Consider the following 26,527-nt stretch of genomic DNA (forward strand, 5'->3'; position numbering starts at 1 on the left):
AAGAGATTGGACATCTAGGGTTAAAAAACCCCAGTCCTTAGTCCAACTTTTTCCTACTGTTTGTTGTAATATTTGTTGTGTATCTTTAATGTATGATTTTAATGTGGCGACGTGGCCTTGTAAATGGAAGTCAACGAAATGGGATAAATTAGATGTGAGTGAATCCACTCCCGAAATTATAGGTCTCCCAGGTGGGTGTAACAAATCTTTATGAATTTTGGGTAAATGATAAAAAATGGGTGTGACAGGGTGTGAGGGCAACAAAAAATAATACTCATCATCTGATATCACGTCATCTTCTTTCACCTTTTGTAATAGATTTTTTAGTTCTGATATAAAGGGGGTACTTGGGTTACTCGGTAATGCTGTATAGTAATCAGCGTCATTGAGTACTCAATGACGCTGATTACTATACAGCATTACCGAGTAACCCAAGTACCCCCTTTATATCAGAACTAAAAAATCTATTACAAAAGGTGAAAGAAGATGACGTGATATCAGATGATGAGTATTATTTTTTGTTGCCCTCACACCCTGTCACACCCATTTTTTATCATTTACCCAAAATTCATAAAGATTTGTTACACCCACCTGGGAGACCTATAATTTCGGGAGTGGATTCACTCACATCTAATTTATCCCATTTCGTTGACTTCCATTTACAAGGCCACGTCGCCACATTAAAATCATACATTAAAGATACACAACAAATATTACAACAAACAGTAGGAAAAAGTTGGACTAAGGACTGGGGTTTTTTAACCCTAGATGTCCAATCTCTTTATACTAATATTCCTCATCAAGAAGGGATCAATGCGGCCAAATATTATTTGGACAGAGACCCTAACATTAAATCGGGCAGACGTGACTTTGTATTGGAATCTATTTCTTTTATTTTAACTCACAATTATTTTTTGTTCGACACTCGTTACTATCTACAGCGCCTTGGAACGGCCATGGGGACCAGGTTTGCACCTAGTTTTGCTAACCTCTATATGGGCCGCTTCGAAGAGGAGTACATCTGGGGCGGCCCATATAGAGAGAACCTGGTTCTCTATGGCCGTTACATAGACGACTTGTTCATTATTTGGAAAGGGGGTCACCAACAAGCACTTAATTTTGTTAATTTTTTGAATGACAACTCTTATAATTTAAAATTCACTTATAATTTTGATTTCTTCACTACTCACTTTCTTGATATCACGTTCTCAATTGACAATGACAAAATTATATCTACCAACTATATTAAACCGGTAGGTACAGGTAATTACCTACACTATTCAAGTAGCCACTACAAACCATGGTTAAAAAATATTCCAAAAAATCAAATTACTAGACTCAGACGTAATTGTTCTGAGGACTTAGCATTTCTCTCTCAAGTCAAAGTTCTTCTGAAACAGTTTGGAGAAAGAGGTTATCCTCCTCATCTCCTAGAGGATTCACAGGTCTTTGCAAATTCACTTCTGAAGGTCAATATTGATCTATCAGATAGGTCAAAAAACTCCAATAAAGAAAAAATAATGAAATCTCAAAACAAATTGAATAATTTTTCGATAGGAGATTCTGTTAAATTTATTTCTAAATTTAATAATAAATCTAATATTATAAAAAAGATAATACAAAATAATTTTGAGATAGTTAAACAAGATCCAATCCTAAATAAAAGCCTATCGGATAAACCACTAATTATTTTCAAAAGAAACACCAATTTAAAAGAAATGCTGGCCCCTAGTTTTCTTAGACCAATAGATATAGATACAGATTGTAATTGGTTACCAAAGAAACCGCTAGGTAACTTCCGATGTAATAAAAAAGTGTGTCTAACATGTAAATATATGAGGAATAAAGAATCTTGTGTAACCTCTCAATCTAATGGTACGACTTTTCAGATTAAACAATTTATTAATTGTGACTCAGAATATTGCGTATATTTATTACAATGCGCATGTTCTCTTCAGTATGTGGGAAGAACTACCAGATCAATTAAATCAAGATTTAGAGAACATAGGCTTAACATTATTAAAAAACTTCAAACTCACAGCGTGTCCCGCCACTTCTCAAGAGAACACAATGGTGATCCATCATCCCTCTCTATTATAGGGCTTGAACAGTTTACAAGCACAAAAAGAGGAGGTGATAGGTTCCGAAAACTCTGTTTGGGGGAAACATCATGGATTTTTAAATTGGATTCCCTTTATCCAAATGGTCTTAATGAAGCTTTAGATTATTCATGTCTAGATTAAATTTATAGGTAACCCTTCATCTGTAATAGTCCAAAAATTCTTATCTTTGCTCATATATATAAAAATAGGTCAGACTTTCTATAGCTATATGCGGAATTTATTAGATTAGTCTGTCCCGTTTAATTTATATATTTTTTTAGCATAGATATTTTCCTGAGCAACAAAGAATACTTTTCACTTTTGATTTCAAAGCTTAAAAAGTATTTTTTCATCCTTCATCATCTCATTTTTTCATTTTTCATTTTTTATTTTACTTTATTATCATATTTCATTACTATTATTGGCTGTAATTTTTTTTTATATGTGTTTTCTGTGAACAATTTAAAAGATCCCTCAAAGACAACAAATTATCCAAGCATAAATGTTTTTTTTGCATAAAAAATCCTCATTGGTTTTTATCATCTCTTTATTATTTATTTTTTATCTATTAGTTTTTCATTATTCTTTCATCTTTTTTGTCTGGTCTTTTAAAATAAAATACTGGCTATTGTAGCTCTATTCACAATTTATTCATTAAATACTATATCAATATAAAACAAACATCTACACATGATCCGTGGGTTTACTATTAGAAGCTACAAAGCATGCAGATACTATGTGATACAAAAACCCAGATGGACTTTGACAATTGAAGTCCAAATTGATCCTAATTAAATCATTAAGTCTACATTTTAGTAAACTATACATTTATATATTGTTTATTTTTTATTTATTAGTTTTTCATTATTCTTTCATCTTTTTTGTCTGGTCTTTTAAAATAAAATACTGGCTATTGTAGCTCTATTCACAATTTATTCATTAAGTACTATATCAATATAAAACAAACATCTACACATGATCCGTGGGTTTACTATCAGAAGCTACAAAGCATGCAGATACTAAGTGATACAAAAACTCAGATGGACTTTGACAATTGAAGTCCAAATTGATCCTAATTAAATCATTAAGTCTACATTTTAGTAAACTATACAAGATTGACTCAGTACATATGGTTAGTATCTTAGAATATTACTTGTATATGAATTTTATTACATTTATACCTCCAGTATGTTTCTTATTTTGTGTTTAATCGTTTATAATAATTTTAAGTATCAATTAACCACAACTGATTGCCATGAAAGCAATCAGACAGGTATATATTTGTGATCATGGAGAGGGGAAGTATCCGTCTTGAGGAAGTCTCCGTTGCTAGGAGACGAAACGCATTGACGCCCACTCTCGATACACTTCTCACTTGGTGATACCCGCCGAAAGGACCCAGTCCGCAGCTCAGCATAACCGTGACAGCTTCGGTCACAGCTTTTTGCCGCACGCTGGATTCATCATTGCCGCACGGCTGTACAAACACTGGTCGGGTGAGTTCTGTGTGACCCCCGCTGTGGGGCCTAACAACCGTTCCCAGTAGTTTGTTCACGGCGGCTAAATCCATCTAAATTGAACATTGCTGCTATATTTATAATTAACAAAACCTTACCGGGAAAGACGGCAACTACCAGCTGTAATTATAACAGGAAATAAAGCACACATTATTACTCCTCGTGTATTTCATTTAATGAGGACCCTGTTTCTACACTAACGCAGGAACCAGCACGGGAGCATTAATTACAGATTGCACCTTTCCTTTAAAGAACTATATTAATATCTGAGACTGTGAGACTGTCAATTATCCCTGCGGGAATTACAAACCCAAAATAATACACTGGGACGCCAGTGTTGTGATTTTTTTATTATCACCATTTGAATATAATCATTTAACTGTTTTATTTTTATTCTTATGTTTATTTTTATTTTCAGTTTAGTTTATCTAACAAATTGTAAAACTGTCATTATTTTAATTCATTCTATATGTGGCATACTCTGCTTTAATTGATACCATAAAAGTGTTTTTTTATTATCATTTTGAAGTTGTACTGAGTCTATCTTCTTTGTCCGACTGCACATCTAATTTTTGATATATTGTTTCAAGCGCAAAGCATACTCCCCTCCTTTTTTTCTCTCTAGATTTTAACGTTGCAACCTGGCAAGTTGTTTATGCTTAGCTGCTGAAACATCTCAAATATATAACTATTTACACTATTACAGCGCCGGGTTATCACAAACGGTCTCCGTTTTGTGATCTCTTTCTTTTCTTGATTCTGGAAGAGACAGGTATCCCTTCGGTGGTGCTTACTCTGAAGTTATGTGTCCTTGGCATGGGTGTCTCTAACTCCCTCTCTAAATGGAAGGAATTATATCTGCATAATATGTGTGCATTAGCAAAAGTGTGTATTGCCAGGAAGTGGATGGCGCATACTGAACCCTCACTATCCTCCTTTAAAACATTGGTTAACGATACTGTATTTAAGGAACGCTATGTTTATATGCAATATAGGTATGGGAAAATTTGGTCTTTTTTGCTTGAATTTATACATTCTACACCAGAGTTTCCTCCATACTTTTAGTTTTCAGTTATATGGGGATACTGTTACTGATGCACAATGTTGTAAACTGTTTAGAGTATTGCGGTGCACTTGGAGTTTCAGTCAGCGGGTTGGCTTTTGTGTTTTTTTCCATTTGGTTTTATTGCCTGTTTAGGTAAATTGTAAAATTGGGAACATTGCATTGAGGCGGATATAAGTATGCACATTGGGGGTAATTCCAAGTTGATTGCAGCAGGATTTTTGATAGCAATTGGGCAAAACCATGTGCACTGCAGGGGAGGCAGATATAACATGTGCAGAAAGAGTTAGATTTGGGTGGGTTATTTTATTTCTGTGCAGGGTAAATACTGGCTGCTTTATTTTTACACTGCAAATTAGATTGCAGATTGAACACACCCCACCCAAATCTAACTCTCTCTGTACATGTTATATCTGCCTCCTCCCCTGCAGTGCACATGGTTTTGCCCAATTGCTAACAAAAATCCTGCTGCGATCAATTTGGAATTAGCCCCATACTGTACTACATTTATTTTTTTCTGGTATTGACTTTGTATACGATATATGTTATCAACGGTTACTCTGCCAATGTGTATCTTAGCATTGGATTGTCTCCTTTGCTTTATCATTTTGTGCATGTACTGCTTTCTCTTCAATAAAAAAAATTACTCTATTAAAAGAAAAAAAAAAGAAAAATTCCAGCTCCCTAGATGTACAGTTTTAAGTTGCAATAAAGATGGGGGAAAAAGCAGATTGCCAAAATTTGCACTTGCACAATTAAAACATATTGTATCTTGAGACAAAACCCCTCACAAATTGCATTTCAATGACCTGATGTAGACCTGATGTAGTCACTCACTGAGTTTATGTCCTATTTTTTTCATTTGTTATATTTTGTGATAAGCAAAACTAACATGTTTATTGATTATGGACCCTGAAGTCCCTTTTGCATTTTTTGCTTGAACGATTAATTAGTCTGTCTGTATCTCTTCTTTTTTAGATTTACCAAAAGACTGCAGTGAAATCCCACTGTACAAAGACAGTGGAGTCTATGCAATCCAGCCCAAAGATTTACACCCCCTCGTTGTGTACTGTGACATGACTACAAACAGTGGTGGCTGGATTGTCATCCAACGTAACACATTCAACTCAGAGATCACCTGGGATGAGTCCTGGACCACTTACAAATATGGCTTTGGGAATGTAGAGAAGGACTACTGGCTGGGCATAGAATATCTTCACCGCATTACTAAGCAGAAAGTCTATCAGGCACGTTTCGTCCTCATAGACAATAACAATGAGGAAAAATATGCTGATTATAACCTATTCAGCGTAGAAGATGAAGCTAATGGCTACAGGCTGAGGCTGGGCAGCTACACGGGCACCGCTGGGGACGCCATGTCTTCACTCCAGGCAGGAACCACACATGACAACATGAAGTTTACAGCTAAGGACAAAGACCAGGACATTTACAGCGCCAACTGTGCTACCAGCTACGGTGGAGCCTGGTGGTATGCAGCCTGCTTTGCCTCCAAGCTCAACAACAAGAATGCCATTCAGTGGCAGGGACTCTGTGCTGGCAACTGTAAGGGATCCACTGTATTAATCCGCCCTGCAGATTACTGCGTCTACTAGATATAATGACATTGCAAGCCAGTTCCATGATGTTCACAAATAAATGCTATATACAGTAATAGAAATATTTTTTGCCTAATCTGTAAATAAAAAGTATAGTTAGGTAGGGTGGGGCTTGACTGGAGAAGCAGCAGGTAGCAGGGAGACTGAGCTCTTGCTTCCAAACATGCCCATTGCCATAAAACCCAGTTTTTTCTATCCGCTGTGACCACCATCTAAGCCCCTGTGTGTCCAGATACCCTGGTGTGAGGTTACGGAGCCGGGGGATCGATATTTCGGCCTCTGCGGGTTGTTGCCTACACCAGTCTTGAAACCGCGGCCTCAATTTCTGCAGCTTCCCCGCCAGGAAGCTCCATGCATCGTGTACCCCACTACGCTCCCCAGGACCTGGCAGCCCTTCTACAGCCTCCACACTGCCTACCTTGCCTCCTCTGGAGTCCCCGTTGCTGCTGGTGGGCCACAAGCGGTGTGAACGGTCCTGGTGGCTGGAGCCGGGTGAAGACGCGGGACTACACATCCGGCAGGGAGCTATCTAGCTGGAGTCGCACGCACGCTGCTAGCCAGAGCTGGCCGCCCTGCCATAACCGGCGTGGAAATGCCCGTGATAGCTGGTTCTAACCCTTTCCAATGGAGCCTCCTGGCACTCACTCATTTCTGCCAGCAGGGAGACATATCATTGGAGCCGCACAGAAGCCGCCCGTTACAGCCAGCCGTCCTGTCCTGGCCGGGGGTGTGGAGCCGCTTACTACTGTCTGCAGTGACTCCTCTCGCAGTAGCCATCTGGGACCAGCTTGCGACAGCCAGCTCCCTGACCACTGTAGCCAGGAGCATTGTCTACAACATACAGATATTGAGTGCACATTCTACAAAATACTCTGTTATGTAAATTTATGGGCACACTTTTTCTGCAGCAGCTGTTGCTACTGGAGCTCTCCTCAGGTCCTCTGGCTGCCGTTCCTTGCCTGTTCCCTCTGCACCTCCCTGTCCCTATTTCACTCTGAGGGGCAGATGTATTAACCTGGAGAAGGCATAAGGAAGTGATAAACCAGTGATATGTGCAAGGTGATAAAGGCACCAGCCAATCAGCTCCAATATGTAAATTAACAGTTAGGATCTGATTGGCTGGTACCTTTATCAGCTTGCACATATCACTGGTTTATCACTTCCTTATGCCTTCTCCAGGTTAATACATCTGCCCCTGAGTACGCTGTTTGCTGCAGATACATGGCTGTGCTCTGACTGGTACACACATGATTTTCTACAAGGTCCACAGCAGCTTTTTCATATAATTCAAGCATCATTATAGGGCTCTACCCATCCTTTTTCTGCTGCCCAGGATGTTAGCCTAGCAATGCTGTTCGTCCTGCCTGGACCATAATAGTTTTCTCCATATCTCTCCCTTTTCTATTTAACAAATACAAAATACGCAAAGACTGTGTCTCCTTTTCACTTTGTGGTATCCCACCCGTCCTGTTGGTCCTTCACAATGACGCAAAGAAATAATAAAACTTCACAGGCCTCCACTAATTTTTTTGGACCAAAATCTAAGGGCCCTCAAACTCCTGCATTGCTTACAGACTCTCCTTCCTCCCCCTGCTCATCGGAGACGGGTATAGACCCACAGATTAATGCAATCATGACAAGTCTACTGGAGGGGGTCCAATCTGCTTTTAAGCATGAACTCTCTACGGCTCTTCACGTCAGACCTCATGGCCCTTAGTAATCGTACAGATGCCCTAGAGTCTAAGACTGACAATCTTTGCCACTCTCAACAACACCTTGATTCTGAACTCTCTAGACTCCATGATGAAGTAAAGGCTCTCAAAGAGCGGCAAGAAGATCAAGAGAACCGCTCCTGCCACAATAATTTGCATATCCGCAAAGTAGCCGAATCGATTCTAGGTCCCTCCTTACCAAACATTTTGAAAGACTTTTTTCAACATGTATTGCCTGATCTCTCAGATGGTGATTGTCTCTGTTATAGAGCCCATAGGGTGCTTCGAGCAAAGCCTTCTCCTTCACAATCGCCTAGGGACGTCATAGTTCGTCTACATTATTTTCGCTCAAAAGAATGGATCCTCATGTCAGTTCGCGACCTTCCAGTGATTGATTTCCGTGATATGCAACTGCAGGTTTTTCAAGACTTGGCCCCCTCTACTATTCAAAAGCGATGAGAACTCCAGTCCGTTACTAGGATACTATGTCAGCATCAAATATGCTACAGATTAGTGATGAGCGGGTTCGGTTTCTCGGAAACTGAACCCCCCCGAACTTCACCCTTTTTACACGGGTCCGAGCCATACTCGGATTCTCCCGTATGGCTTGGGTAACCCGAGCGCGCCCGAACGTCATCATCCCGCTGTCGGATTCTCGCGAGATTCGGATTCTATATAAGCAGCCGCGCGTCGCCGCCATTTTCACTCGTGCATTGGAAATGTTAGGGAGAGGACGTGGCTGGCGTCCTCTCCGTTTATGTTGATGCATTGCAAATATTTTGTGCTTGCTTATTACTTCATTGTGGGGACTGGGGAGCAGCTGTTTATAGGAGGAGTACAGTGCAGAGTTTTGCTGACAGTGACCACCAGTAATACGTTGCCTGCCTGAAAAACACTCCATATCTGTGCTCAGTGTGCTGCATATATCTGTGCTCACACTGCTTAATTGTGGGGACTGGGGAGCAGCTGTATTATATAGCAGGAGTACAGTGCAGAGTTTTGCTGACAGTGACCACCAGTATACGTTGTCTGCCTGAAAAACACTCCATATCTGTGCTCAGTGTGCTGCTTTATTGTGGGGACTGGGGACCACCAGTATAATATTATATAGGAGGAGTACAGTGCAGAGTTTTGCTGATCAGTGACCACCAGTATATAATATAAAGCATTACGGTACAGTAGGCCACTGCTGTACCTACCTCTGTGTCGTCATTAAGTATACTATCCATCTAGATACTATACCTGTGGCGCATTTCAGTTGTGCAGTTTGCTGACACAGTGACCACCAGTATATATAGCAGTACGGTACGGAAGGCCACTGCTGTACCTACCTCTGTGTCGTCATTAAGTATACTATCCATCTACATTCTATACCTGTGGTGCATTTTAGTTTTGCAGTTTGCTGACACAGTGACCACCAGTATACTATATATAGCAGTACGGTACGGAAGGCCACTGCTGTACCTACCTCTGTGTCGTCATTAAGTATACTATCCATCTACATTCTATACCTGTGGTGCATTTTAGTTTTGCAGTTTGCTGACACAGTGACCACCAGTACATATAGCAGTACGGTACGGAAGGCCACTGCTGTACCTACCTCTGTGTCGTCATTAAGTATACTATCCATCTACATTCTATACCTGTGGTGCATTTTAGTTTTGCAGTTTGCTGACACAGTGACCACCAGTATATATAGCAGTACGGTACGGAAGCCCACTGCTGTACCTACCTCTGTGTCGTCATTAAGTATACTATCCATCTACATTCTATACCTGTGGTGCATTTTAGTTTTGCAGTTTGCTAACACAGTGACCACCAGTATATATAGCAGTACGGTACGGAAGGCCACTGCTGTACCTACCTCTGTGTCGTCATTAAGTATACTATCCATCTACATTCTATACCTGTGGTGCATTTTAGTTTTGCAGTTTGCTGACACAGTGACCACCAGTATACTATATATAGCAGTACGGTACGGAAGGCCACTGCTGTACCTACCTCTGTGTCGTCAAGTATACTATCCATCCATACCTGTGGTGCATTTCAGTTTTGCACAGTTTGCTGACCACCAGTATATAATATATAGCATTACGGTACAGTAGGCCACTGCTCTACCTACCTCTGTGTCGTCAAGTATACTAGCTTAGTCACACAGCGACCTTGGTGCGCCTCTTTTTTTCTTTGCATCATGTGCTGTTTGGGGACAATTTTTTTGAAGTGCCATCCTGCCTGACACTGCAGTGCCACTCCTAGATGGGCCAGGTGTTTGTGTCGGCCACTTGTGTCGCTTAGCTTAGTCACACAGCGACCTTGGTGCGTCTCTTTTTTTCTTTGCAACATGTGCTGTTTGGGGACAATTTTTTTGAAGTGCCATCCTGCCTGACACTGCAGTGCCACTCCTAGATGGGCCAGGTGTTTGTGTCGGCCACTTGTGTCGCTTAGCTTAGTCACACAGCGACCTTGGTGCGCCTCTTTTTTTCTTTGCATCATGTGCTGTTTGGGGACTATTTTTTTGAAGTGCCATCCTGTCTGACACTGCAGTGCCACTCCTAGATGGGCCAGGTGTTTGTGTCGGCCACTTGTGTCGCTTAGCTTAGCCATCCAGCGACCTCGATGCAAATTTTAGGACTAAAAATAATATTGTGAGGTGTGAGGTGTTCAGAATAGACTGGAAATGAGTGGAAATTATGGTTATTGTGGTTAATAATACTATGGGATCAAAATGATCCCCAAATTCTATGATTTAAGCTGTTTTTTAGGGTTTTTTGAAAAAAACACCCGAATCCAAAACACACCCGAATCCGACAAAAAAATTTCGGTGAGGTTTTGCCAAAACGCGTCCGAATCCAAAACACGGCCACGGAACCGAATCCAAAACCGAAACACAAAACCCGAAAAATGTCCGGTGCACATCACTACTACAGATGGGGATTTCCTTTTATGCTCCAGGTTTCAGTGAACAACTTCACTCATCCAATTAAAACTTTAACTCAAGGACAGGATTTGTTGGCTAAACTTGATCTCCTCCCTGTACCATCGTCTGATGGGGATACTGCCTCTTCATCTGGACCTCGGTGTTTCCAACCTCTCTTGCCTGAATGGACAAGAGTCTCCCGTCATCGCGCTGACACCAATGAACCTCCCTGATCATGACAGACACTTCTTGAAAAAGGATATTTTTCACTATCTCAGGGATATATTTCCTCATCTTATGTTTTCAGTTGGAGGATGGAGGCTTGTGCTTTCATCTTACTCACCTCTTTAATACGAATGTTATTGTGTCACAATTGAGGGCTGATGACCGTGACTGGGAGTCTCAGTTGTAGGGACTGACGGGTACTTGAATTTAGGAGGAGCTATGGGACTCCTGGACATGCGTTTAGACAGTAGCAAGGATGCCCGAAGGTGTGACCACGACAACTGGAAATATCTTTCAGTGATTTTATTAAATGAAAAGTCATAAAACGTGCAAAAATAATAGAAAGTCACAAGTGGTAATTTAGGTGTGCAACTGGTTAAGACCAGTAACCTGGAATGTAGAGAAAAGTTCTGTAAACTGTAAATGAAGCTGGGGTTCGCTGGAAAATAGAAATAGAAGCTGGGGTGCGCTGGAAAACTGTAGTTGTTGAAGAGTGGCTGCTGGAAAGCTGGAATACAGACACAGGTGAGTAAGGTGATGCTGTAGAGGGTTAATCACAGAGGTGTCGTGTTACACCGCAGAGTGTAACACAGAGGAGTCAGGCTTGAATGCAGGAGAGTTCACTGGAGAATCTGTAGAAGACTGCACGCAGGAACCACTGGAGACAAATGAAGCACTGACGATTTCCTGGATGTGGATCCAAGGTATTTATACCCACAGCTTAGCAGAGATTGGTGGGCAATTAGGCTCCAGCACTGTCAGTACTGCGGATAGGAGGAATAATGTCACGTGATTGAAGTCCAACATGGCTGCGCCCATGAACACACACAGAAGGGGAATAAAGTACTTTAGACATGCAGCAATGGCGGCGGAGGCCGCAACAGCAGAACTTCACGCACCCAGACGTGCACAGCGGCCACAGGGACAGGAATGACAGTGGAGACACACGGAGGACGTGCATCCAGAAGGGAAAATGGTGTATCAGTACCCGGATCGTGACATATTGGTTATTATGTGGCTTGCTAGACTTCAGTGTTTATTATACACTATGCATAGCTTTACATTATAGTGATGGGCTTGCTCATTCTACTTCCCCCTTCCCTCCTTTTTCCTTCCCCTTGTCCATCCCTCTTTTTACCCTTGTTTCCCTCCCTTTTCTCCCTTACCCCTCCCCTACCTTTTTTTTTTTGTCTCCCCTCTTGTTACGACACAGCACAATTTTAGGTTTTGGGTTATATAATTGAATTTTCGGCCACTGACGATTTAACTATTGCGGTCCAGGTGGATCTGCTTCTCTTACTTAGTTCTTTCCGCCACCCCCATGCTCCCTTTATTTGTGATTTAGTTTGTTATGATTATTATTTATGTAGCGGCCCTTGACTGGGACCCTATGTTTCAGGGACTTTTCCCGTATGGGTCTCTTATAACTTTTTCTCTTTCTGCTTCTCTGTTTCTTTTTTCAGGTTGTTCCTTCTCTTCTTTCTTCTCTCTTCTTTCCCAGGACGGGTCTCCATTGATCCTTTTTCATACTTTGATTTCACATGGCTCTTAAATTGTTTTCTATAAATGTTAACGGGCTTAATTTTCCCAAGAAACGTACAGTGACTTTGTCTGCCTGTAGGAGGGAAATAGCGGACAAAGTTTTCCTTCAGGAGACCCACTTTACTGGTACACACTCTTGTCTTCAAGGTAAGCAGTTTACTCAAACTTTTTTTGCCTCTGCTAACTGTAAGAAAAGGGGGGTGGCTATTTTGATTCACTGTAACATCCCATTTGTACATATTTCAACGATAGCTGACCCTGAGGACCGGTACCTCGTAGTGATCGGTACACTCAGCACAGAAGTTCTTACCCTTGTGTCAGTATATGCCCCTAATCAAGATCAATCACGTTTTTTCCGCCCACTTTCACTGTGTTTAAATAGAGTGGCACAAGGTCACGTTATTTTGGGTGACTTTAATACTGTTATTGACCTTCTATTCGATAAATCTAACTCAACAAAAAACAAGAAAGAAGCAACCCCAACTGATGCCTCTCTCACGTTGACATCCTCCCTCAAACAGCTTTATCTACATGACACCTGGCATCTTAAACATTCCACCGCTAGGGATTATACCCACTTCTCTGCACCACATCAGCACTACTCTTGAATAGATATAGTCATGTGTCCTAATCACTCATGACATTGGTCTCTGATGCAGGCATCACTCCCTGTTCATGGACAGACCACGCAGGAGTTTATATTCTGATAGATCTTTACAGAGCCCCCAATAGGACGCGGAAATGGCGCTTAAACGACACTCTTCTATCACATCCTTCAACTCTTTTAGACACTAAATCAACCCTGCAATTTTTTTTTAAGGAAAATGCCTCCCCCGAGGTCTCTCCCGTCCTTGTTTGGGAAGCTCACAAAGCCACTATTCGTGGTCATTTCATATCAAAAGCTTCAGCCATGCATAAAAAGGCAGCACAGGAAGTTTCCTCGTTGGAGTCTCAAATCTCTGCGCTTTTAGCGCAACATAAAACTGCCTCGAGTGACTCCCCGCTTTCTCGGATAGATAACCTTAGGGGTCAGTTAAATACCCTTTTGTTGCGACGTGCGGCAGCTATATTACAGAAGCTACATCAAAAATTCTATGATAAATCGGATAAAATAGACAGTATTTTAGCCAACAAGTTAAGAAGCAAGCTAGCTACAGGTATGATAGAAAAACTATATTCACACAAATTAAATACACTCACTTATGACCCTAAACTGATGATAGATGAATTTAGAGGCTTCTATAGTTCCCTCTATAATCTCCCTGCCCCTCCTCTTTCCTCTAATGGTCCAGAGGGAGCATGTTCATTCTTATTAGATACCCCCTTGCCGTGTCTGACGGAACAGCTCTCTATACTCAATGACAAAGAAATTGTTCTATCAATACGATAAAAGGATCGGGCGCTTGTATGTGCTGTTGCTCAAAAAGCAGCTGCTAAAAAAATTGGGTAAGTCACCCCCAATATAAACACAAACAAAGAAAACAGCTAGCAGCGCTGATATGTAAATTAATAGAATGGAAAAGAAGGATTGAGTGCTAGTACATAGTATTTAATCAAACATAGTTAGTCACTAACACAATAACAAGATATGAATAAAATTAGACAGTTTCTAAAAAAAGGTTACTAAAATTGAGGGGTCACAGTATAAGCTGCCTACTTTGTGTGTAGTCCGTTCCTGATAAATATAGACCGGATAGTGCACAGATGAATAGTCGTCCCTGGACTGACAGCGCAGTCATAGGGTTATTGGTTATTTACCACAATTCTGGGAACAAGCCTTTTGGGGTCACTACCTATTTGAGATTTGCTGCCAAGTGTATCCGGACCAGGACTGGACATTGTGCTAAGTTCAAGATTGCATGAACTTTCCATCAACAGAACTACTACCACTCTTTCCCAAATAAGGAGATACCGCGATGCAGTGAGGACCCGCAATAACAACTTTAAGGGACTCTTTCCTCCAGCGGCCAATTGTGGTAAATAACCAATAACCCTATGACTGCGCTGTCAGTCCAGGGACGACTATTCATCTGTGCACTATCCGGTCTATATTTATCAGGAACGGACTACACACAAAGTAGGCAGCTTATACTGTGACCCCTCAATTTTAGTAACCTTTTTTTAGAAACTGTCTAATTTTATTCATATCTTGTTATTGTGTTAGTGACTAACTATGTTTGATTAAATACTATGTACTAGCACTCAATCCTTCTCTTCCATTCTATTAATTTACATATCAGCGCTCTATACTCAATGAGGCCATCTCGTTGGAAGAGACGGTTGCCGCTATCAAATCTATGTGGTCTTTGGCAGCACCTGGTCCAGATGGCCTCACAGCTCAATATTACAAATCATTCATCACTGAATTGGCCCCTTGTCTTACTTCTCTTTTTAATACTGTTCTCGATGGAGCATCATTTGCACCGGCAACTGTGCAAGCCGATATTATAGTGATTCCGAAACCGGAGAGAGACCCTACACAATGTTCCAACTATAGGCTGATCTCACTACTGAATGTAGATCTTAAGATTTACGCCAAAATACTGGCCAATCGCTTAGCTCCCCTACTCATACAATTGATACACCCAGATCAAGTGGGCTTAATTTCAGGCCGTCAGCCCTCTGATAACACCAGGAGAGCCATAGATTTAATTTATTCTATTCACAAACAAAAGCTACCATCATTGATGCTTGTGTTGGATGCCGAGAAGGCTATTGACCGAATATCCTGGTACTTCACTTTCTCTGTATTCCGAAGGATGGGCTTCTCTGGCAAGTTTTTGGAGGGTGACTCAGCACTTTATAGATCCCCTGCTGCCACGGTCTCTGTTAATCGCCCAACATCCTCCGCTTTCGGAATCGCTAATGGCACCAGGCAGGGATACCCACTCTTCCCCTTGTTATTTGCCTTAGTTATGGAACCGCTGGCGGCAAGGATTCAAGCTAATACCGACATATCTGGAGTGAAGATAGGTTCTTCTGAGCATAAAATTGCTTTATATGCTGACGATATCCTATTATCCGTAGGATCCCCGACACAATCGTTGCGGCCACTCCTTTCTGAAATAAATCTCTATTCTCAATATTCGGGATATAAAATTAATGCAAGTAAAACTGAAGTATTGGATTCTTATATTCCTGGCCCTGTCAAACTCTCCTTGGAGAACGCTTTCCCATTTCAATGGCACAAGCAAAAAATTAAATACTTAGGCATTTTCCTAACACATCGTCACCATCAACTATACCAAGCTAATTTCCCCAGACTTCTAGACCGAATCAAGTCAGATTTATCTTCTTGGTCTAGCCTTTTTATCTCCTGGATTGGTAGGGTGAATTCGGTGAAAATTAACGTGCTCCCTTCGCATCCTATACCTATTCCAGACCCTTCCGATATTTATTCCTCTCTCTGTTTTTAAATTTCTGCAGTTTCACATGTCACAATCTATTTGGGCAAATAAGCGCCCCCGAGTCCGACTGAAACTATTACAGCGCCTCACATATAGTGGTGGTCTGGGTATCCCAGATTTTAAAAGATATTATCTAGCTATGCAGCTTGCACATTGCATACAGTGGTGCAACCCGGGTTCTTGGAGGGTCTGGATATCTATAGAAGCTGATGAACTATGTCTCTCTACTCTTTCTTCTCTCCTCTGGCTCCCGAAAAGCCTGCCGCCCTAGCAATGTGATCTTCCACCCCATAGTATCCCACTCACTAACGGTTTGGGACTTTGCCAGTTGGAAATACAGCTTGGCTCTGACCCCCTCCCCCATTATCCCAATATTCCATAATCCAGCATTTCCCCCTGGTAAACACAAGCCATTATTTGCCTCTTGGCAGGATAGAGGTATTCTGTATCTGAACGATATCACTAGGGACTCCTGCTTTCCTCAATTTTCCCAGATTCAAGTAGATATTGACATCCCCTCCAGGTATTTCTATCAATTTTTACAACTTAGACACTTTAATTCCTCATTGAGCCACATCCTCTCTAGCAGACCCTTGACTACATTTGAGACCTTATGTTTCAGACGTCATTCAACCAAGGGTTTAATTTCCCTCTTATATACCACTCTTAATGAGGCGCCACCTTCTCAGTGTGATCCTCACGAGGGAGCATAGGAAACGGACTAGGGCTCGGCTATAGACGATGAGGAATAGTCTGAAGCCTGGGAAAATGCGGCATCTAGCTCCATTTGTGTTAGGATCAAGGAGAACGTTTATAAATTATTATACAGATGGTATTATGTACTCTCTCGTTTGAGTAAAATGTACCCTGACACATCAGACAGATGTTGGAGAGGATGTGGTTCGGAGGGCTCTTTCCTACATATATGGTGGTCGTGCCCTAAAATAGTGACTATCTGGAGAGATGTAATTAATTTTATTTCTAATTTACTACAGATTCCCATTCCTTATGACTCTAAATATATCCTCCTTCCCCTGAATCTGCCAATGCTGACTAAATCTCAAAATAAACTGCTGCGCCATGTGGTCTCTGCAATGACATGTCAATTGGCAGTAGACTGGAAAACCCTGCTCCTCCCTCCATACAGTCTGTAATATCTCATATCTGGTATGTGTACCGAATGGAATACGTGACTAGTATTATTAACTGTTCCTCTAAGTCATTTGATAAAATATGGAGTCTGTGGGTGACAACCCAGCATGAACCTTGATCTTTCATTTTGTAATGCCCTGTGCTATATGTGATAACTCTAGATTTAATTGATGGACCCCTCCCGGGGATTCTATTCTGTTCTTTTATTCTTTCCTTTCTTTTCTCTTTTCTTCTCTCTTCTCCACCTTTTTTTACTCTTCTGGCTCAGTCAGTTAATATCTCTACTGGCTGACATTCTTTCTATATTTTATTACCCTATCTGTGGGTTAAAAATAGATCATATTTGACAGCCAACTGTTAATCTATGTTAATAATGTACTATACTATGACTCTACTATGTTGGGCTCTGTTTTATTCTATGATCTCACTAATAAAAATTATGTTTAGAGAATACAAAAAAAAAAAAGTATAGTTAGAATTTGCTATACTGCCATGTCTGGGTTGGTTACGGGAACCCAACAGGATGCTGGCTGTCAGAATACCAGCAGTGGCATCCCGATGGTCAAAATCCTGATACTTTTCCATAAGTCTGCTACCATTTCTCCTTCCCCTTCCCCTAACCCTTACTATGTGCAGTCTAACCTGACCCTCCCCTTCTACAGCCTAACCCTAACTCTCCGTAGTGCGTAACTCAGACCACCCCCCGCGCCGCAGCCTACGTTCGGAAGGGATGTGGTTAAGAAACCGGCTGACGGGATACTGGTTGACCGAATCCCAATGCTGGAATCTCAACACCCGTCAGAATGCCAATGCTGGAATCCAGATGGCTGAGATCCTGACCATAAGTATAGCGGGCAAGTTAGGTTTAGGTGTCAACCGGGGGGATACGGGGGTAGGCTGCTGGGGTAGGAGGGTTTAGGGTTAGGCTGCTGGGTGTAGTTAAGGTTAAGCACCACCGGGGCGAGGTTAGGTTTAGGCACTAAGAGAGGAGGGTTAGGGTTTGGCTGCATGACAAGATTTTAAACATCGGGATGCCATTGTCTGTATTGTGACCTCTGGCACATAGCCAGATTATGGGGAGGATGCGGGGCATACTGTACCCCGGGCCCCCCCTTTGTAAGGGGGCCCCCCAGCCAGAGCACACTGACATCACTAGCTTTACCTCTTAAGCAGCAGCAGAACCAGTAGCCAGATTGCGAGCAGCACAGTATGCAGTGCAGGTAGAGACACAGGAATATCATGTTTCATGAGCTACCAACAGAGCTTTCTGACTAGAGGAGAGATAGGAGGGTGGAGAGAGCTGTAAGTGACACAGGGATCCCAGCTTCTCCTCCCCGCCTGGGTGTTTGAGTCCTGTGTAAACTGTTATGCAACCAAACCATTTGGGTTTAGAGATGATAGAGACACACACAGAGAGTCCTCCTGAGTCCTGTCCCAATGTGTAAGTAGTACAGAGGCTCCTGCTATTCTTGCATGTGACAAGATAAATTATTTTATTTTTCTATGTGTATTTTAAGGTTAAGTTGTCTTTGTTCCACTACAAGAAAAATTTATAAAATAGTTGTCTTTCAATCAGGTGAGCTATAAACAGTACCCAGGCATTATTAAACTATTAGTTAAAACTAATATACACAATTGGTTTGAATTTAATATACACAATCTATACTGCCCACCATGACCCATTTCAAGAGGGACAAAATGCTTTCTACCTGGACTTCTTTGTTAATTTATGATTGCAATCACCTGTGATGAAGTACCTTTCTTATCAATTAAATAGTTCAACACCGGTGACGCCAATCATATATTAAGTGGGAAATCCAGGTAGAGAGCATTTTGTCCCTCCTGGAATGGGACATGTTGGGTGGTATGCACGATTTAATATACAACCTCCACCTTCCATCGGGGCCCCCCTGTTTTAAGTGCCCCGGCACCCCCAAGGCTTAATCCGGCCCTGCGTGGCATCCCGTACACCGGTCACACATAGCAAACTAGTTCGGGATGCTGACTGTCTGGAATGATTCCAGTGTCAGGATTCGGGATTCCGGTGCCGGTCTTCTGACCACTAACATTTGACCATCAGGATACCAACTACATCCCTCATTACCTTATTCCTTAACATGAGCACATTTTTCTCGCTTTTGCAAAACCATAGCTAGCAATTTGATCACAGCTAATTACAGTGTATTATGTAAAATTATGAATACAAATAAAGAATATCCAAATCTGTTGCTCAACAAAGCTGATGAAGATTGCTGAATTCAGGAGATGCCGATTACCCTCACCATTCCTCTCAAGTTGGCACACTTGTTATGGTCTTATGGAAGAGGCATCAAACCTTGAGGAGTATGCACAAGGTAAGTATATAACGTGGGCCTTATCCAAAGAAGGCTTTCTGGGTGGGGCACTCTTTTATTATATTATGAAATTAAGTTAAAATATAACTTTTATTCTACTTTTTCTTAATAAAGTGGTTCAAGTATTAAAGGTGGTATGACAGAAAAATTCCATCTACCTAGGATTATTAAGATAAGGGATACAAATAAGATTAATGCTCAGAATAAGAGGGGGAACCCTTAATGTCCACCCTATTCAATCAAATGCAATAATCTGCAATAAAAAAGAAAGAAAGAAATGAAAGGAATATTACCTCGCAATTTATTACTCTTAAATGTTCAGCAAAAGTGAAATAACAAAAGTTTAAAGGTCTTAGTAAATTGAATTATCAGGTTCCTTATATCAATTTTTTGATCTGCTAGAAGACCTTTTAACAGAAAGGCTCACAACGGGAAATCCCTCCTCCCACAATTTTTATAGAAAAAAATGCATATTCTTAAATAAAAATGCTGCTTCTGGTGCTCTGTCACCAACAACACTGTTTTGCTGTCTTGACAAAGATCATTCTAACATGATCGAAACGTCGACCTGCGGATGTACCAATAAATGATCTTCTGACTTTCTTTTATGAAAACTTGGTGAGTGCCCTCTTTTTCCAAAGACTATTATCAGGAACTCACTACTCCTTGGGGTTGAGCACCACCGTGTTGGCCCCTACTAAATACAGCCTTGTGCGGATGTCTACGGCCTCTATATATATATATATATATATATATATATATATATATATATATGCAATTAAACAAATATATCCAACAAATAGTGCTAGATAGACCTCAGAAGCCAAATATCTCTGCTGTGCAACCAAACTTTGTATAATCCACACTATTTGGCAGTATTATTTATAGCAAAACAGGTGTTAACAATAACAAGTCAAATTGGTACTATGTCAAGAAGTTTGGCTGATACAAGCTACCATTGTAACATTATTTGCACAGTGCATTAGATCAAACAGCACTTTCAATTTTGCAGCCCTTTCTTAAATTGCAATGTTTAGTTGCCAAATCAATTTTTATGTTTTTGTGGCTTCAATAATATAGGTATTAGGATGGTCACCTTAAACGCATCTATAATAAATTAAAGTTAGAGAATGCTCCAGCTTTAGCTAATTCCATAAGCTTATCACACTCTATTTAGCAGGAATTGAATACTTTAGAAAAAAACTTCACAATGTTTGCTGTAAGTACATAGGTGGACATTCCGAGTTGTTCGCTCGCTGCCGTTTTTAGCAGAATAGCGATCAGGCTAAAAATGGGTGATTCTGCGCATGCGTATGGGCCGCAGGGCGCACGCGCTAAGTATTTTCACACAAAACTATGCAATTTTACACAGGTCCGAGTGACGCTTTTCAGTCGCTCTGCTGATCAGTGAGTGACTGACAGAAAGTGGGTGTTTCTGGGCGGAAACTGACCATTTTCCGGGAGTGTGCTAAGAAATGCAGGCGTGTCAGGCTAAAACGCAGGAGTGGCTGGCCGAACGCAGGGCGTGTTTGTGACATCAAACCAGGAACTAAACGGACTGAGGTGATTGCAATCTAGGAGTAGGTCTGGAGCTACTAAAAGATTTTTGAGCAATTCTGCTAATCTTTCGTTCGCACTTCTGCTAAGCTAAGATACACTCCCAGAGGACGGCAGCCTAGCGTGTGCAATGCTGCTAAAAGCAGATAGCGAGCGAACAACTCGGAATGAGGGCCTTAATGTTTTATAATACAGGTAATAAATAGTGTGTTCCTAACTTCCTATATGCGGATAACCATTCTGTTGTGATAAGAGATAGGCTGAAAGAGTGTCCCGGCGTTAGTAGTGGGGGTCCCCCATCTGCTTTTGCCCCATGTGCCTTTGTAGTGAATGGGTGCAATGAGAGTGGGGAATAAGAGGACGCCGAGATGGAAAGGATAGATGCAGTAACAGCCACTTCTGCTGGCCAGGCTCCAGTGTGACCAAGCAGCCAAATAGCCAAACTTCTTGACATAGGGGCTAATTCAGTAAGGATAGCAAATTCTGCTAATCAGAATTTGCTATCCTATTGGTCGCATGCTTGGGGCTGCCCAGCATACTGACCGGCGCCTCCCCCCCTTCGACAAGCAGAAATTGCGATTGCTTCGCCATTTCTTCTTGTCAGCAGAAATTAAAGATGACTCCTGCCAGCGCAGCTTAGCAGCGGCCGCAGGCGTCCATACGCCATTTTACCTGTCGCATTGGCTGCGGGTGACATCACGCAGCCGCCGTGACCACTCCCCTGATACGCCCCCATTCTGGTCGCCCCACCCCCGCAACGCTCTGTCTCCTCCCTGGAAACAGAGCGTTGCCGCCCCCCCCCCCCCCCCCCGCTCCCTGCGACTGCCTCTGCCTGATTGACAGGCAGAGGCGAACGCATTTTCTGCGGCCCCCCGCAGAAAGTGTGTAGTACTGTCACTGCGCATGCACCCGTGGGCCCACCGCAAAAATTCTGGTTGGATCGCGATTTGCGATCCAATCTGAATTAGCCCCATAGTATCAATTTGACTTGTTATTGTTAACACCTGTTTTGCTATAAATAATACTGCCAAATAGTGTGGATTATACAAGGTTTGGTTGCACAGCAGAGATATTTGGCTTCTGAGGTCTATCTAGCGCTATATGTCGGATATATTTGTTTAATTGCATATATATATATGATTTTAGAAGCTATTTGATACTGACTGACAGTGTCGGACTGGGGTATGAAGGGCCCACCGGGGGAATGCAGTGATATGGGCCCATACTTAGGGGTGTGGCCAGCCTACAAAGGGGGTGTCACCAGCCAGACTCCACAGAGGCTTGAAATACACAACAGTTTAGTGCAGTGTAATGCAACATATCTACTGTGTATAATACAAGTGCACAGTCTGGAACCTGATCCCTAGAGGAAGGAGTGGGCCCTCAGGCAGTGGGGCCTACCGGCAATTTCCCTGGTACCCCTGTGGGCCAGTCCGATCCTGCTGACTGATATCTATGCAATGCAGTATGGGTATCTTGTAGCCCAAGTTTGGATGGCACAAGGATGGTCTGATGTCTCTGTATTAATGATCACTACATGTATGCTACTACTCAATAGTGGATTATTTGCGCTGTGAGGATTATAGGATATTGGCACGTTATATAATAGCTCATGAAGCATTTTTATATTGAATATGCATTTTTTCTATAAAGATTGTGGGAGGGATGGATTTCTCGTTGTGAGCTGTTCTGTTAAAAGGTCTTCTAGGAGATCAAACTATTGATATAAGGATCTTGAGAATTCAATTTACTAAGACCTTTAAACTTTTGTTGTTATTTCACTTTTGCTGAACATTTAAGAGTAATAAATTGCGTGGGAACATTCCCCCTTTTTTTGCAGATTATTGCATTTGATTGAATAGGGTGGACATTAAGGGTCCCTCCCCCCCCCCCAGCGGCGTTTCTAGAGAGGAGGGCACCCGTGTGCAGACTCCGTGTGTGGGCTCCCTCCTCTCCTGTAGCCGTCACCGCCGCTGCTAGCGCTCTCAGCGCTGAGACTCTGGCACAGTGCCAGAGTATACAGCACATGCGCAGGACTCCGAAAAATGGCTGCAAAGTATTCCTTAGGGGGATATTAGCAGATGCAGTAACAGATTGGCATTTTGTCTGCTTCTCCGGCACTTAGTGATCACCTGCATTGCAAATTTCTCCTTGAACACCATAAAGGGGCACAGGACAATCTGTGATCTTGGGTTATCGGAATTAGCGGTGATGTGCATAGTCACACATCACAATGCTAATTGTATACCCCAAAATAAAAAAAATTCCTGAAATTTAAATTGTAATTGTACTCTTTTAAACTCTTTAATGTCATGGGATGATGCACACAGGTATATTAATAACTAAATAAACAATTCCATAACATTAAATGAAATAAAAAAAGCAATGAATCTAATAAGAAAAATATCAAGAAGAGATCTGTAACCAATCCTTGCTTGCAGATGAGAGAACGGAGTTTAAATACATAAACGACAGTCATCCATGACGGCAAAATTCCTTCTCTAATTATGTCATTAGATGCAGAAAAGGCATTTGATAAAATTTCATGTCCAATTCCTTCAGGGTATCTCGGCTTTATATCATTCCACCTCAGCCACCATCTCTGCTAATGTTTGACCTTGGCTCAATTTGGAATCTCCAATGGTACTTGTCAGGGATGCCCACTCTCACTGCTTATTTTCTTCTCCATTATAGAACCTATGGCTGCCAGAGTATGTACCTAAGGCTGCCAGAACACAGGCTCATTTGGAGATATCTGGGGTTAGTGTTGGGTTCATGGGGCATAAACTGGCTCTATATGTGGATGACATCCTATTGTCCATTACAAACCCACTCTACTTCAACATTTTATAAGTAATCAAAGCTTCAATGGAGTGGTTCTTCCCATCTTCACGTCTTCAGAAGTTTAAGTACCTGGTTGTCTTCATAACCAAGTGTTATCAGCAGCTCTTTCAGGCTAACTTTTCACGCTTACTCTTTCAAATTAAGTCAGACCTTGCTTCGTGGTCCCACCACTTTATATCATAGATAAGCCAAATTAATGCTGCTAAAATAAACATTCTACCTTTGCTCCTATACCTCTTCCAGATCCATGTCCCCCCTACGTTTTCAAATGTAATCAATTCTATACTTCATGATTTATTTGGGCAGGTAAGCAACCTTGGGTAAGCTTCCGAATCCTCCAGAGATCTACTCAGGGCGGTGGTCTGGGCATCCCTAATTTTAAATGCTATTACCTCTCTGCACATCTTGCTCAATGCGTCCTATGTGATAGCTCAGGTTCCTCTAGAGTATGGGTTCATCTAGAGCACAGGTTCTCAAACTCGGTCCTCGTTACCCCACACAGTGCATGTGTTGCAGGTCTCCTCACAGAATCACAAGTGAAATAATTAGCTCCACCTGCGGACCTTTTAAAATGTGTCAGTGAGTAATTAATACACCTGTGCACTTGCTGGGTTACCTGCAAATCATGCACTGTGTGGGGTCCTGAGGACCGAGTTTGAGAACCACTGATCTAGAGGCTTTGGGGCTCCTTTCTCCCACTTCCCTTCTCTGGCTCACAGTGGCTCGATGTCCGAGAAAGATTTACAACCACCTCATTATATTTCATTCCCTATCAATATGGGGCTCTGCTGTCCGAACATCTGACCTCTCTCCACCTCCCAACCCAGTTATTCCTCTGTTTAACTCTCCAGATTTCCCCCTGGCCTGGTTCCTTCAGCTTTCTCCACCTGGCTAGAAGGTGACATTAGATACCTAAAATATTTGACTACCAACACCTCATTTCCCCTATTTTCTGGCTTTCAATCTAAATTTTGCTTACCCTCTAAAATCTTTTTCCAATACCTGCAGCTATGAATTTTTTGGCAATATTAAACATGTCCTTGCTCTTTGCTTCTTGACTCCTGTTGAACTGTTCTGTTTCCGTCAGTCTTCCATTGCTGAACTGATGTCGACATTATATTCTGAGCTTTCCCTAGCCTCAGCACCCACATGTGATTGTCACAAGTTGGCTTGGGAGCATGACCTGGGGGAGTCTTTTGATCCTTATGACTGGGCTGAGATTACAGAGGGAGCTGCTTCTAGCTCAATCTGCGCAAGGATAAAATATGAAAAAAACCTCTGTAGATGGTACTTGGTCCCCTCCCAGCTGAAAGAGATGCTTCCCGATGCATCTGCTGCCACCTACCACCAAAATAAATTAATCAGGCACACTATCTCAGTGGACCCTGTCAACCGTCAGCTGACTGGAAGCATGTGTCCCCCAGATCAAGTGATCCGGGAATCCTACAAGTAGGGGATGGCTGGACCAGAGTATAGAGTTCATGATCAGTATTCTTAAACACAGGGACGTGAGGTGAGCTAAATGACTTAGGAGCCACTGGCTAGCACCAGAGCCAGATTTACATGCAATATATAAGCCAAAGGGTACATCTGGGCATTATACACAGGTGCAGCAGTATATACTCCTGGAAATTTGGTTAGTGTTAATCAGGGATGTGCAAAAAAGATAAGCAGGGGAGGCACTGCCTCACCTACCATAGACTTTTCACTCCAGAGTTTTGGCTATAAAAATTATTAGAATAATGCAAAGAAGATATTTCCAAAAATTCTTTGTATTTTCCATATACTTTATACAGTCAAAACATTGGCACAAACGTTAGTATGGCAGGAAAGGCTCTGCCACACCTGCCTCACCCCACCGCACGTCACTGCTTAAACACAGCTCTAAGTCCTTTGGCAAGGTCTGGGGCCCCTGGCTGTCCTTCTTTAGTGCTTGTCCCCCATTCACTTATACCCCTTTTCCACTAACTTTTTTAAACACGGGTAAATGCGCGGGGGCGCGCATTTACCTTGTTTTTCCCTAGTGGAAAAGGGTTCCCCGGCAAATTCCCAGATCAAGTGATCCGGGAATCCTACCCGGGTAGCTAGCCGGGTTGAACACGTGTTCAACCCGGCTAGCTGTCTAGTGTGAACGGGAGCCGTGTCGAGGCGACACGGCTCCCGTTCACAATGCATAGGGAGGGCGGCGCTGGGAGATCATGTGATCTCCCAGCACCGCCCCTGCTGCATCATTAGCGCGTCACCAACCCGGGAATTGCCGGGTTGGTGAGCGCTGTCTGCAGGGGGCTGTAGCACGGGGCATTAGCTTTTCCACTAACTCTTCTCTCTCCCCCACCCCTTTTTTTTTACAATTCTAGCCACGCCACCTCCCCTCATTTCTATTGCCCTCTGTCCTATTCTCCATCTACATTCCCCCAAAATGGGTCTTGTAATATCACTTACAGTATATTGTTGTGTATTCACCCTAGCTGTCAGATTGTTCGCTTTTATATTTATATTCTATTGTTTTGCTCTTTTTT

General features: G+C 42.1%; 1 protein-coding gene across 1 annotated transcript; it reads left to right on the forward strand.

The window, feature by feature from the left end:
- The first annotated feature begins 956 nt into the window (after positions 1-956).
- Positions 957-6,295, forward strand: LOC135024968 (fibrinogen-like protein 1-like protein). Its single transcript, XM_063953496.1, has 3 exons — positions 957-1,253; positions 1,959-2,133; positions 5,661-6,295. The coding sequence occupies exons 1-3, from the start codon at positions 957-959 to the stop codon at positions 6,293-6,295; spliced, it is 1,107 nt and encodes a 368-aa protein (XP_063809566.1).
- The last annotated feature ends 20,232 nt before the right edge of the window (positions 6,296-26,527 follow it).

This window comes from Pseudophryne corroboree, chromosome 2, assembly GCF_028390025.1.
Source record: "Pseudophryne corroboree isolate aPseCor3 chromosome 2, aPseCor3.hap2, whole genome shotgun sequence".
In the NCBI taxonomy this organism is placed as follows: Eukaryota; Metazoa; Chordata; class Amphibia; order Anura; family Myobatrachidae; genus Pseudophryne; species Pseudophryne corroboree.

Bases quoted from the DNA above. Each gene is read 5' to 3' on its own strand.
- LOC135024968 (XM_063953496.1), top strand. From the start codon at position 957: ATGGGGACCAGGTTTGCACCTAGTTTTGCTAACCTCTATATGGGCCGC. The intron at 1,254-1,958 runs GTAGGTACAGGT...TGTTCTCTTCAG, and splicing joins CTACCAACTATATTAAACCG to TATGTGGGAAGAACTACCAG. The intron at 2,134-5,660 runs GTGATAGGTTCC...CTTCTTTTTTAG, and splicing joins TACAAGCACAAAAAGAGGAG to ATTTACCAAAAGACTGCAGT.